General features: G+C 36.2%; 2 protein-coding genes across 8 annotated transcripts; one reads left to right on the top strand and one right to left on the bottom strand.

Annotated features, from left to right (window-relative positions):
- Window positions 1-78: 78 nt before the first annotated feature.
- On the bottom strand, window positions 79-7,451 carry LOC128671799 (eukaryotic translation initiation factor 2 subunit 3-like). Of its 5 annotated transcripts, XM_053748565.2 has the most exons (10): window positions 7,147-7,242; window positions 6,964-7,055; window positions 6,604-6,778; window positions 3,251-3,487; window positions 2,560-2,777; window positions 2,032-2,217; window positions 1,574-1,756; window positions 1,275-1,412; window positions 708-856; window positions 79-217 (listed from the first exon to the last, which is right to left on the bottom strand). In XM_053748565.2, exons 2-10 carry the CDS (start codon window positions 7,021-7,023, stop codon window positions 160-162), a joined length of 1,404 nt encoding a protein of 467 aa, XP_053604540.1. In that variant the 5' UTR covers window positions 7,024-7,055; window positions 7,147-7,242; the 3' UTR covers window positions 79-159. The 5 variants fall into 5 exon arrangements, with proteins under 5 accessions (XP_053604540.1, XP_053604539.1, XP_053604536.1 ...); XM_053748564.2 differs by having other exon boundaries at window positions 6,964-7,183; XM_053748563.2 differs by lacking the exons at window positions 79-217; window positions 708-856; window positions 1,275-1,412; ... (3 more) ...; window positions 3,251-3,487; window positions 7,147-7,242 and adding exons at window positions 4,400-6,109; window positions 7,343-7,451.
- A 243-nt stretch (window positions 7,452-7,694) lies between these two features.
- Window positions 7,695-14,160, top strand: LOC128671800 (uncharacterized protein). Of its 3 annotated transcripts, none has more exons than XM_053748566.2 (10): window positions 7,695-7,967; window positions 8,072-8,336; window positions 8,487-8,800; window positions 9,153-9,250; window positions 9,492-9,730; window positions 10,412-10,600; window positions 11,534-11,683; window positions 11,926-12,034; window positions 12,231-12,374; window positions 12,900-14,160. In XM_053748566.2, the coding sequence occupies exons 1-10, from the start codon at window positions 7,844-7,846 to the stop codon at window positions 13,062-13,064; spliced, it is 1,797 nt and encodes a 598-aa protein (XP_053604541.1). In that variant the 5' UTR covers window positions 7,695-7,843; the 3' UTR covers window positions 13,065-14,160. The 3 variants fall into 3 exon arrangements, with proteins under 3 accessions (XP_053604541.1, XP_053604542.1, XP_053604543.1); XM_053748567.2 differs by having other exon boundaries at window positions 12,882-13,022; XM_053748568.2 differs by lacking the exon at window positions 12,900-14,160 and adding an exon at window positions 12,743-12,881.
- Window positions 14,161-14,514: the final 354 nt, after the last annotated feature.

The following is a 14,514-nucleotide window of genomic DNA, read 5'->3' as shown; positions in this document are numbered from 1 at the left end:
ATGAATAAAATAAACAAATGAAACAGGTACTTCTTATTTTGACGTGGATTTCTATGAAGAATAGAGTAAAAAATTGAGGCAGTTTTATATTTAGTTTATTAAATACATAATCGTTAATATTACATATATGTATGTATAAAAGCTAAATATAGGTAGCGCTTAATTTGTCACAGGATCAATCGTCTCTCCTCCTTGGATCTGACCCCAACCGATTAATCTGAAAATAAGAGTATTTTTCATAAGATTCAATGACTCCAAAATCTCCATAAGACCCAATAATGACTTATAAGATTGTACTTTATCATTAGGTGCATGGTGCACACTAATTGCGTATGCAGTACGATTGCAATTAGGTGTGCATGGGCCATAAAATTGATTGAGGTTTTGTAATTCATAAAATATAATATCTATTACTATCAGGGTGCCTAAGTAGTACATATAATATAATTATGTGGTATGGCAGCTAGCACTTAGGTCTTTATTGTCGTTGTTTTATATTGGAACAACGGCAATAAAGACCAATGTGCTAGCCGTCATAAGGTCTATTTTGATTTGGACGATCACATATAACCAAAACTACCCACTGGGTATCTTACGCCTGGCCGTGGGAAACAGGTGTGATTGTATAGTTACAATACAACATACTGTATTGTACTTGATTTTATTTGATAAAGAAGGTATATAGCCCAAAAACGTTTAGAACTTACCTCCAGTGGTTTTCTACTCTTCTGCTCAGCGCTACTTTTTCACCGATTTCAGTGCAGACAGGGTTTGTAAGAGCGATCTTGGCCAAATCAGCTTTGGTGGCGCTCACTCGCCCGCCCGTGCTCAGCGAACCAATGTTCACTAATAGTACCTGCGTATAATATTTTATATATATGTATATATAATTTTAAAAAATTCACGGCGTCCTTACCACCCCAGACCCATCTTCACAATTATTATTAAAAGACCTTATTATAGTCTTAACAAGAATTATCGAATATCCCCAATTTTAATCAGAAACAAGTTATTTTTACAAAAATGTAATTTTTGCCACAAGCTGCATGTCATGCTGCCATGTCCGTGCAGTAAACCCGTTGAGGAGTTTCCTCGTTGGGAGCCGATCGAGTCATGATTATCATAATTAATAATGCATTATCATGGAAACTAAATCGACGTGGGAAATTTCAACTCTGTAGCAAAACTGGAAGTAGGAGAAAGCTAACTTGCAAGATTTGATTACAGACAAGCAAACATCGGGATAGGTGAAGCTTGATAAAAGCTTGTTATACCTCATTTCTCGTAAGTTTTTGTACTTTGGCCGCCTTCTTGTCGCCCTCTGTACGCACTCCGAGAAGACGTTTCAGCAGGTAGTAGGAGACCTCGAGCTTCACAAATATTCCGGGCAGCGCTCCGACAGCACCCAGCACCTGGAAACAATTTATTTCAGCTATACATAATTTCGAAACGGTATTTATAGAAAGAAATTTTTAACGATTTGTTAACTCTATCATGATTTGTTACATTTAGGCTATCTGACAGTTCAGTGTACAGCGACACACTGGAACGTGGCACGTGGTATGTGCGGTACCTGTCCCACGAGGCGGTCGGCGCGGCACAGCGTGGGCTCGATCTTGGTGCCGACGCCGATGAGGCCGCCGGGCACGGCGTACTGCAGCTCGTTCTGCTCCGTGTACAGCGACACGATGCGCGAGAATATCGGCCGGCACGTCAGCTTGCCGTCCGCGTCCTTGCTCACCAGCCCCGGACGCACCTGCGGTAAGTGTCATTTTTTAAATATTTACTCATCGACCCAAACGCTGTTCAATTTTGACTAGAAAATAATATAATCAATAAGGCATTAATACGGGTATATTACGTTAAGCTCACGGCAGCGCATCAGGAACTGCACGGTAAATTCTAAGTTCCTTGTAGGAAAACACTAGAGTGGATTTCCTAAAGGGTCTTTCCTACGAGCGTTTCGAACGCCGCGTTTGCGCTGTCATCAAAAGTAAAATTCAGATATCATTGTCTAATATGAATAGTGACCTCGATCTCCATGCCGACAGTGAGCACGCCCTGCAGTATGGAGCCGCCGGCGACACCGCCGCGGAGGTCGTCGACCTCGCAGCCCGGCTTGTTCACGTCGAACGACCGGATTACGATCATGCGCGGCGGCGACGTGAAGTTGCGCAGTGGCACCGGGATCTTCTTTGTTATGTACTCGCAAAGCACCTGTATCGAAAATGTTCATATTTTATACGTCTCAGGCGGCTTTCCGCTCAAATTGAAAGAATAATTTGAGTAGAGACTTTCTTAATTCAGAAATGAAACCTTTACAGACACTTTTTCACATCTTTATATTACATATTTTAAAATACTTATATTTCTCAAAAAGCTTTACCTAGTATTTCAGTTCTTTAGATTGGCTATAGGCAGATAGTTCGCCAAACTATGGCGGATTCGGCATACAAAAAATTTAAGCTTTCAAACTATGTAATGTTCATCCATTCGCGTCGGCACCTATCTGAGTTCGGCGATAGTATGTGTGGGAGCAAACAGACAACGGGATTATACCTCAATGTTATATTTAAGCTGAGCAGATATGGGTATGATGGGGGCGCCCTCAGCGACGGTACCCTGGACGAACTTAACGATTTGTTCGTGTTGCTCCTTGGCCTGGCCCTCCTTCACCAAGTCGATCTTGTTCTGCAGGATCACGATGTGCTTCAGCTTCATGATCTCGATCGCAGCCAAGTGCTCGCTTGTTTGCGGCTGCGGGCACGATTCGTTACCTGATTGCAAGTAACTTGTTAATGGTAGGTTACTACATGCAACTAGATGGCGGTTGTTGTCATGTTAGATGCCTTTACGCCAAAGTGGTGTCAGATTTCATTCATTTCGCCATTTGAATGAGATCTGATACCATGTTAGCGCATACTCGATGATGTCTCTGTCTATCCCGTAAGGGATAAAGACGAGGAGCTTATGTATATGTATTTCACTGCTCTTCAATGTGGTTGTTGGCCCTTGTTGGCTGCCAATCGTGGATGCGCCATCACCATCTAGTCATTACTTTCTTCGGAACTGAAGATATAATATGTAAACAACAAATAACACAACAAATATGTAAATAGGGTACTCTCAGCTGATCCTACATAAGGATCAGCTGAGAGTACCCTATTTACCTAAAGGCTACTGAGAACAAAATTACTTTCACATTACTTCGCCCTCTGGGCAGGTGTGTAAAAAAGCGAATGAAAGTTACCAGCGATAAGCAACAAGGCAGCGTCCATGACAGCGGCTCCGTTCAACATGGTGGCCATGAGGATGTCGTGGCCGGGGCAGTCCACGAAGCTCACGTGCCGCACGAGCTGGAAGCGGCCGGTGCACTGCGGCCGGAGACACGGGAAACTGTCGTCTTTGGACGACCCGCCAGATATGAAGCTCGTCGGCCGAGGGCATTTTGGACTGTCGCATTTGTAGATTTTCGCGTTTGCGTAACCTGAAGTATTGTTTTGGGTTTTAAGTTTTTTTACAGAGCTGATCTTTGATCATCTTCAAAAATTGTGGTGCGAGTGCGACAAGTGAAGGGCATAGGCGCACCAAATATTATCAAAAATTGGGTACTTATACAGTATTTTCCCTGTCACGTGTTTACGATCTATAGAACGATTGGGACATTTAAAAAGTAAATTGTCATTGAAAAGACATGACAGTTAATTTTTGAATAAGACTTAAGACAATTAATTTAAAAAAAGAGAAACAACAGTAACATTTTAAATTTTATTCACTTTAGCATATACAAACATGCATAAAGATATTTATCACTTATTTACTAACAAAATCAACATTGTGATTTGAAATACATCAATATAAATGCCATTACAAGATTCTTGCAAGAACATGCACCAATTTTGTATCAAAATAACATCTAGAATACTTAACCAGTAGGTACTATCTACATTCGATAAAGGAAAAAAATCATATTGAGGTCAAATGCAATTAACATACAACAATTGAACAGTACATCTAAATATATAATGTATACTATATATATTTATATAAAGGCACATAATAGAGCACCAATCATGAAATTATTATTATTATGCCAGACATTTAGTCTATAAATTAAATCTTTGATCAATTAGGTTGTTCTAAGAAAATGCATTATAAAATACTCCGCAAATTCTATCTACTTAAGTTCCTATATTAAAAATATCCTACAAATGGTATTTCCTAATGAATCAGTTGGCAATTTGTTAACTACTTAAAAAGTGACATGGTATGGAAGTCTGATTGAATTTAGGCAAATATTAATAAAAATTGTGATTTCCAAAAAGTTTTCTAAAAATATATGTGACTATAATAATATCTTATAAATAGAGTTGTGATTAAAGAATTTGTAGATGTTGTCTTGAGATTCAAACATCTACATTGAAGAGTCCCAACATCAATACATACAACTCTTGTGCATTAATAATACAGATCCATGAAATTAATAAAATAGACCAATTATAAAATTTCAAAAAGAAATTTATACTGATACTGAATAATATTTTTCAAAACAAATATTTCCTGCACTTTAGTGCTCCACACTTGCATTCTGTTCGGTTCCTCAGCATTGCCATATTCTGCTGCTGTATTTCGAACCTAGACTTTACAGGTGAAACAGGTGAAGCAGCAGTCTCACCTTCTGAACCATTGGGAACTCTGGAACTTTCATCATCTGTACTACTTTCTTGGCTAGATGAAGCAATAGGTGTGGACACTTCAGTCTCATCACTATCAGCAGATTTTTGCAAGTAATCAAAACATATCTCTTCACCAGTTTCAATGTCACGTGTCGCAAACAAAGCCAACATAGGTAAGTTGGGATCCAGACAGTCTGCCCAGACTGCCCATACACCAAGATTAGGATCACAAGAGTGATTTATAAAGTGGGATACATTGCCCAAATGTGCTGCATCAACAACATAGGGGTTTTCAACAGAATTAAAATCAAGATCAAATAGATATGTTAAACCTTGGGCATCATATTCTCTGCCCCGCTTTTCAGCCTCTTCAAAAGTAATGACTTCACCTACATATTGACACAGAAATTGTCCTTGTTTTATAGGTTGGTCTGTCCTCACACCCCAACCACAACCATTTGATGTGCGAAAGATACTCAATTTGATATTTCGGCCTCCTTGCACAACTCGGTTACCACAATCTGCTGAGCATTTACATGCTTTATTACACTCATATATTGGCGTGCCTGGAGCAACACGTAATCTTTTTTTAGCAGTATATGCAAATAACCCCCCTTGGTTGCCACAACAGGTTTTTGACCGGCAGTTGCAAGCAGTGCATTCACAACCAATAGGGGGCTCATCTGGTATTGTAACACCAACTCCAGGGATGGAGGAATTTATATATGTAAAGTTTTCTGGTGGCCCAGCTAAGTCAAAGTCATTAACTACAGTCAGTTTTTGACATTTATCAACTTGATTTAAATGGTCTTGCCATTCTTTCAAAATCATAAGCTGCCGACACCTCTTCCTAGTTAAAACATACATCTGCAAAATATTCCTGGCATCCTGTACTAGATCCACAGCATAGAACTCATCTTCTTGAGTAAGAAACAGCATAGATAGCAGTTTTATCAAAAGGTTTAATTTTAATTTTGACATATCAGATTCTTCCACTTCACTTAACCTCTCAATCAAAGATTCTTCATTTAAAAGGTCACCAAATGAAATTTCTTCTTTTAACTTCTCAATTTTATCATAGTACTTGAACTCTTGCTCCACTAGGAATGCTTCTACTACTGCAGGACAGTTATCAAGATGCTCAATAGGCTCCCAGGTATTTTCACTATCTGGATAACCTTTCCATTTCACAAAAAATAATTCTTTTCCTAATTTGTACTGAAAATCAATAATTTTATCAATAATGTACTCTTCAGTCTTTTGTTTATTTTTGCTTCTTTTTTGTTTCTTTGAGGCTGGCATGTCATTTTCGTCTTCAGAATCTAATGATAAATTTCGCTTCTTAGATCTTCTAATTTTTTCAAAGAACATCTTTTCATATCTCTCATCAGCTCGTTCTCGGTACATTCTCACTACTGAGTCTGACAGCCGCTCTGCAACATACCATGTGTTTGATTAAACAATATATCCAATTTATGGTTTGTAAAGTCATGTAAGCAAAGTTATACATTGGGTAATGTACAATTTTGCATAGATTGCCATTAATATAATCTGACCACATGGTACATTGCATTACAGCTACTTATTCAAATTTTGATAAAACTGTTTTATAAATATTGTTGTTGTCATTGATATAAAATGAAATGGCCTATAGAAATTGAGAATTAATGATAAATAGTTCAGTTTAACAAATGTATTATAATGATGATTGCCTTGAAAATCTATTCCAAACTTACTTAACAATAATTATTAAATACTTTTTTTAATATAAATAACATTTTTTTTGTAGTTGGAGCTAAAATCTTTCAAATCCAATAAATAAATAAATATATTAGGACAAAATCACACAGATAATAATTCTATGTTACTATTTTACTCTATGTTGTTATTTATAAAGAAACTACTTATAAAAATAAAATCTACATACCTAATTTAATAGTAATGTTTCTTTCAAGCTCGTTCTTGAAACGGACAGTTTGGACACCTGAGATTGCTTTCACTACAGTGGACTTGCCATGGGCTACATGACCAATTGTTCCAATATTTATAGTTGCTTGTCTGGATATAACCTCTGGTGAAAGGGCCGATAATTTTGTGACATCCTGAAAAATGTAAATTAAATTTTTATGACAAGTTTAAAAATGATTAGGTTAGGTAAAGTTAGTAGGTAGGTATCACTAATAGATAATAACCTGAAGCCAAGATAACAAAAGGATGGATTTAGCAGAAATTTCACTATACAAATTTTAAAAACATGGAGAAATAATAAACTGCTAGTATTACTTACCAATTTGGTTAGATCTTGATGATGCAAATTTGACTGAACACGGCCTTCATTCGATGCCATTTTGGTGGACGATTTTTGCTTGAAAGTTGTTTCTGCACAAGATATATGTTTGATTATTGATAATTCCTGTGATTTGGGTTATAATAATACATGAGTATTATTAATAAAATTTCACCAACGTACAATCTTCACAATCGTGTGCAATGGCGTGCCGTGCCGCGTTGACGTTTTGACAGTTCATTCCATTCAGTCAGTTGGTCATTCCAGTAAGCAGCCACCATGGATTTAGTAAGTACTTCGTACCTACTAATTCCATGGCAGACGTCTAATCTTTCTTTGAGCTAGCGACTCTACAAGTACTCTACAAGTAGGTACCTACCTAGCGTGGTGAGTTGTTCCGCTCTCGATCGTCGATTACTTGACTAGGTATAGATAGTTTTTTTTTGTTGATTTATAAATGACAGACATCATAACAAAAGGCTAAGCAAATATAGGCAAATATTTCTATATAAAAAAAACGAAATAACAGGTACACCAACTGTCTATGAAAAGTTAAGATAATAATTTATTTGAATATCGGTTATGTCTCATCGATTGTAATGTAACACTTTGCAATGCAAACAAGGTGAGGTGAGCTTCTAACAAGAAAAAAGAAATCTATCAAAATGACGGTAACAGTGACAGCGACAGCTATTTTGATTTCCCCCGCCTCCCCCGGTCGGTACCCTTACCCTTTGTGAATTAGGAAAATCTGGAAAAGTTTATATTTTTCAGTGTTATGTTTTTATTATTTTTATAGGTAATTCATATGATAAATAAATAAAAGTGATTTTAGCAAATGTGATAACTCTTGAAAATTCTTTATTAACTACAAATAACAATGAAAAATGAGGATTTGCAAGATCACACTAAAAGGTTACGCTTTAAACCTTTAGCAAATGTTCAGCATTTCTCTGGTGACAACAATATTGAATTAAAGTGTACTAAAGAAATGAAGAATAAAGGTGAATTTGTTATTTCTATACCAACTTTAGTTCTCACTATAAATACGTGCTGATGATAGAAATTATTATGTGCTTACCTATTTGCTACCTACTTGCTATTTCAGATGGCGAAAAGTCATCCTCTTTATTGACATTTTTGCACGTTGAGCTCACGCGTGGATATTTACTTGAACATGATGAAGAGAGATTTTCGGCTCGAAGAGAAAAAGTATACTCTTTTATAAAAATACCCCAAGAGTTGGAAAAGTTCATGGCATATGGATTCTTTCAATGTGCTGATTCACTTTTATTTGTTTACACATTTTTGCCATTAAGATTTATTATGGCATTTTGGTCTTTCTTCAATAGGCTGTTCAGGAGGTGCTTTGGGTTAGTAGTAGTAATAGTTTTATTAATATATGTTCTAGTTGGACGCAACTATTAATCTTCTTAATCTGTCAAGTTAGCTACTGATTAATTTTCTTATGTATTGCAATTTTAAGCTTGAGTTGATACTAACATTGTAATATTTAATTTCAGATTTTATTCAAACTCACGCAAGAGCATATTGAAACCAGCTGAGACTTGTGATGTTCTCAAAGGGTTTATTTTGGTAGTTTGCAGCTTCCTTATGTGGTACATTGATACCAATATGATGTATCACCTGGTAAAAAGTCAAAGTGTAATGAAACTTTACATTTTTTACAATATGTTGGAAGTTGGTGACAGGCTCTTTTCAGCTTTTGGTCAGGACACTATAGACGCTTTGTTCTGGACAGCAACAGAACCAAGAGACCGAAGAAGGGAACATTTAGGAGTTATTCCTCATCTTATATTTGCAATGACCTATGTCTGTATCCTTTTTAAATAAATTTTGAAGAACTCATCATATTTTCTTCTCTTTTCTTCTTCTTTAATGTGATTTGTCTTGTATGGGATGGGTGTGTAAATATTTATAAGAATAAATGTTTACACTTTCTTAGTAAGAACTAAGCTCTGTACCTATTTGTTTAATATAAATAGTAAGGTTCCCATAGAACCTCGGAGTATTATTGAAATTCTATAATTTTATGTTATGAATATTGCTGCTTGATTCATCAGTTCAAAATTAAGTAACTATTTTCAAGTACTATAATATTAGTAGCAGTATACTATAATATTAACTTCAATATTGCTAGATAAATTTTCTTTAACATAACTCACCAGTTCTACACAGCCTGCTAGTGTTGTTCCAAGCAACAACACTGAATGTGGCCTTCAATTCTAACAATAAGAGCCTGTTGATCATTATGATGTCAAATAATGTAAGTATTCACTCAAACTTAAATAATATATAATGTGTTAACTTAAAATTAGATATTCAGATTTTTATTTGAATTTTTTGTATACATTGTGTGCAAGAATTTATTTCAATTTGTATATCATAAAGATTTTATGAGACATGTCAAATTTTGTCTGCTAAAACTTTCTGTTAAAAGAAAAACCATTTGTTGTTGTTTGGTTGTGTTTCAAGCTATCATAATGATGTTGCAATTTTTTTTACAGTTTGTAGAACTCAAAGGCAGTGTATTTAAGAAGTTTGACAAGAATAACCTTTTCCAAGTGTCATGTAGTGATGTGAGAGAGCGTCTGCATCTCTCGGTGCTATTATTCATTGTAGTTCTGCAGACTATGAAAGAATATGTTTGGCGAGAAGAGAGGTTTTGGATACTTGCACCAGATTGTGTTCTAGTACTTACGTTTGAAGTTATAATCGACTGGGTGAAACACGCATTTATTACCAGGTAACGTATTTTACTTTTACAAGCTTTTATTTAACTTGCAAAGTAACATGTAGGCAACTATATATGTATTATATGATTGAGCTGAAATTTGAAAACCTGATCTGATAATGCACCCAGGAATGGCTCCAGAGATGGGAACTCCTCAACGGTTTACTGCATGAATATGATTTTTTGCTGGGCAGCTATTGCAACTTTGTACCTGAGTATTGAATAGGACCAGTTAGTTACTCAAAACATACAACACTACAAAACATGTGTCTAATACAAATGTATTATCTGATAAAAATTTATCAGAATGGCAATATCTTACCATAAATAGATATTGTGGGAACTTCACTATTATTGGTAAGAAAGAACGTAATTGCGTGTATTACATCCATTTAATGACATAGTATTGATAAGCATAGGCTCTTAAATAGAAAAAAAAAATTAAAATAAATTTTACTTTCTTATTAATAACATGTAATAGAAAGGTTTACTCTCTTTATCTCATCTGAGCGATTCCCGGTGGCTTCCTCAGATTCCAGGGTCCGTTTTCCTACTTTTTCGCCTCTATTTCACATGAAAGGTTTATACTTTTTACTCTCTAACTTGAGCTTACGCTTGGCTCCGACGCTTAATGGCTAGGGAAGAATCCGGGAAAATGTTCAGAAAATGTCTAACTGAAGTTATGTGTTACAGATTTAACGAGATTCCATATGGTGTGTATCGCGAATACACAGTGAGTCTGGCGTACGATGTAGCCCAAACCAGACAGAAATACGCTTTTAGCGATCACTCGGACCTGGTGGCGCGGAGAATGGGCTTCATTCCACTGCCATTGGGCGTCGTCATCACCAGGGTGTTGATTCACGCCGTCAAAATTGATGGGTATGTTGTTAAGTCTTTCTGCTGGTCTGGTCTAAAAGCGAAATAAGAACAGAATTTGCCAGCTTTTTCTCCTCCCGCGCAGATTGTAAAATTCAGTCAAGGGATTATAAACTTGAGAGAAAGAACTATAAACTTGAGATTCTTCCTGTAGATGGACTAGCAACCTGTCACTATTTAATCTCAATTCCAGCAATAAGTCCATAAAGCTAAACGTCGCTTTTGGGTTTCGCAACTCTGGACTCTATCTACCCCGCAAGGGATAAATATGTGATACATGTTGATGATGATCTGTATGTTTTTACAGATATAATGAGTCTGTCACTGAAACGCCTCTTCTAATTTTATAAAAATATCTGTCTCTCATCTTTCTTTCCACTGAAACTTCTATTTATCTTAATCGGTAAATTATAGACAAATATTACGGTTTTAGATTACAAGCATTTTGAAAACGAATTCACATTACAAAAGTACTAGCGATTAACTGCTTTTAGTATTATTATAGCATCTAATAAAACAATAAAATTTCTAAAGATAAAATTAATATCATATTAATCGTTAGTAACACTGTAAACAAATATGTATTGAATACAAATTTGTTTGATTAATATTCATGTCATGAAGACAAATGCAATTAATTTATGCTCAATAATTATCAAATGTTTAAAATGTCCGTTTTCCTAATAGACATTCTCACAACATTTCTCGTAGATCTTTAATTGACTTTATATGTGAAAGTGAGAAAGTTTTGCACTTTTTCGTTCAAATATGAATCTACAGATTTTGATAAAATTTGGTACATGTGTAAAAGGCTTGGAATAACACATATACATTTAATGGATACATTTAATACAGAAATTCCCATGGAGTCGAACTCCGGGACGCATCTAGCAGATGCATATAATATAATTAAAAACATAATTTGATTTGTTTCAGATTCGCAGCCATCTTCCTAATATTCATAGCATATTTGTGCCTAATAACTGTTAGAGTATTAGTGTCTATAGTAATCCTTGGTAAGGCATGTGACTTGATTGCACACCACCAAATGGAGAAGAATGAGAGTCATCATACAACGCCTAAAAAGTAAGTGAAATAAGTTGGTATGTCGTATTTATATATGTGTAGACCTTCTCGAATCACCTCACATCTATTTTTGCCACCAAACAGCTGTGCTTGCATCGTTGTGTTCTAGTTTGAAGGGTGAGAGAGGCAGTGTAATTACAGGGCACTGTGGCAAAAGACCCTATGGCACAGAGTAGGTAAACTAGGCAACACCTGGTGTTGCAGGTCTATAGATGTCGAACTCAATGTTGTTTATTTTCTAGGGAGCAAAAGGAAATAGTCAAGGAAGTGTTTAAAAGTCCGGAAGTAGAAGCAGTGCCGCCAAAAAAAACAGCTCAACTGAAGTTCCTAATACCAGAAGATGGTATTCTAGTAAGTGAATATATATTTTAGTTTGTGTGTATTGTCTTTATTGCACGAAAACACATACTTATAAAAAAAGACACATACAACGACGAACTTATACCAGAAAGGGATCTTTTCCAGTCAACGAAGTCAATACTTCTTTCACCAGAAGCAACTGGTATGCCACTAATATTATAAAGGCGATATAATTTACTTATTTCAGAGTGAGCCACTAGTAGACGCGTCCGTAGGAGCGGCGGCCATATTTTCTAACAGCGCCATAGATCTTAATGGCGTGTGTTATCTCAATGACAAAATGAATGCCCAAGTTAAGCAGGAGTCCGGAGATTATTTGGAACCTGAATTGGTATGTTTCATAACTAATCTGATAGTTGAAAATATTTTAGATAGAGCCCTGCCTGATGTTACGTTGTGAATCGCGGGGCACAGCTAGTAGTATATAGACCTGTGGTTTTGGCATATGGCATATAGTTATCGCCCGCCCTGGAATAATATCACTCTTTATTCTCCATTGGATGTCATGTATGGGGCACTTTATCGACTCTCAAGACAAAGCTAATAGATGTTTGCATGAAAACCACATTGTAGATGTATATTTAGAATGTATACTGCAGTTGTGAAAGCCATGTCGTATATATATTATCATACATATTATAAGATATCATTGTGCGTAGTGCGACTTTGCTATTTACATCTTAACGATTCGTTTCGCAGTGAGACGCAGATAACCAATCATAGTGCTCCATTGTGACGCTACGACAACCACACCGCAACGCGATTGGTACTCTGCGCTCACTTCGAATTGACTCTGTAGTGAGAAGTGAAACACAAACCCGTACTTCTTCCTCTGAAGATATGTGTCGTCGTGTAGATGGACCTGTCGCGCAGTGCGCCGGACATCAAAGCGGCATCGGGCGCTGCGGCGGCGCCTCTAGAGCGCAGCCCGGCGCCCGACGCTGAGGGGCTCAAGCGCCGCTCCGAGTCCGAGCCCAACCTGCTCACTGCCGACGACGAGCCCGCGCCGCAGCCCTACTGACACACCACGACGGCTCTCACAGCCTCCAGCGATGATGACACACTACTGTGAATTGTGAAGCTATAGGCAATACTGGAGCCAGCGCAGATCACTACATGACAAACAAAGTCGCCTTCCGCTTTCTTCTTTTAAGATACGCAACGGATTTTGATGCAGTTTTCTATTATTTAGACAATTTATTTGTTTATAAACCGAAGTTGCGGGCATCAGCGTGCCATAAACGGCTGTATAAACTAAGCAGGTCAGTCAGCTGTACTAGTCTTTAAGGACTAACCGCGTTTGCGCTTATATTTAAATCGTCTTGTTTATTTTTTAAAATCAACCGCGTTTTAGTTGAAGCTGGCCGCTATCAACTTTTTCATTATTTGATTTCGGAATAATGAGACAGCATTTTATGACTAAAATTTTATATGAAACTCAGGGTAGGTACTCAATCTAAAATACCGAAACAATCCTATATATATCCGAACGATTTAGTGGTCATTTTGAATTCACCGTCTTATTATTTATGGAAACTTAAAAAAAACATATTTACATCAAACGAAATATTTAGAATGTTGCTATTGTTTTTGTAAAGTCACAAAGGAAATCTGGCGGAAGGAAGGCTTGTTGTGCCAATTGGCTACCACCTAGGACGTGTCCCTTAAATTTTTACTATTTATGAGTAATGATTGAATTTGCCACACAATTTCCCTTTTCTGGAAACTATACTTATTTGATAAAATAAAAATGCCAATCAACGTTGCTCTCTGTCTTGGTCTTGGCCGTCAATACAGAATTTTAAAAAGCGAACAAAAGCTATTGTAATTAAAAAAAAAGAATTCGTATTCAGATCATGGCCAAAAAGTTGGTTGAATCGAATGTTTTTGACTGTAGATAAATTTAAAGCCTAATTATGGCGTAACATTGTCTTGGTTTAAATCGAATTTAAATGTTTTAATTTAATAACTTTGTAACGTCAATTGTTTGTATATATTGCTGTTTCAAAACCTGCGTTTTACGTTGTGCTTTGATTATATAAAGATTCTTTTTACCTGGTCGTTATTTCATTGGTAAGGAAGAACGTAAAAATATATGCATTGTTATTTTTCACAAATACATTGTTTTCTTTGAATTTTGCCTTGTCCTTTTTAGTTTCAAAATAAATCTAAGTTGATGATGTACTTAGGTGCAGTTTCCATAGCAAGATTGATTAAGAAAGAAAGAAAACATTTCTTTGCCAAAAACATGAGTACAAATAGACAAATTGATGTCAATATGAATTAAACCTACATGTTTCACCGAATATAGGTATGCAAATATAAATAAATAAAGACGAGCATGCTATCCACTACAAATCCAAAACAAAAAATGTATACTAGCCCTTAATTCTATCCGAGTCTATCATTAAAGAAATAATTTAAAGTATAATAACATTTATCAGTTAATAAAGACTTGAGGTGCTTGTATA

This window comes from Plodia interpunctella, chromosome 8 (assembly GCF_027563975.2).
Source record: "Plodia interpunctella isolate USDA-ARS_2022_Savannah chromosome 8, ilPloInte3.2, whole genome shotgun sequence".
Lineage (NCBI taxonomy): Eukaryota > Metazoa > Arthropoda > Insecta > Lepidoptera > Pyralidae > Plodia > Plodia interpunctella.
This window is presented reverse-complemented; position numbering and strand designations above follow the sequence as displayed.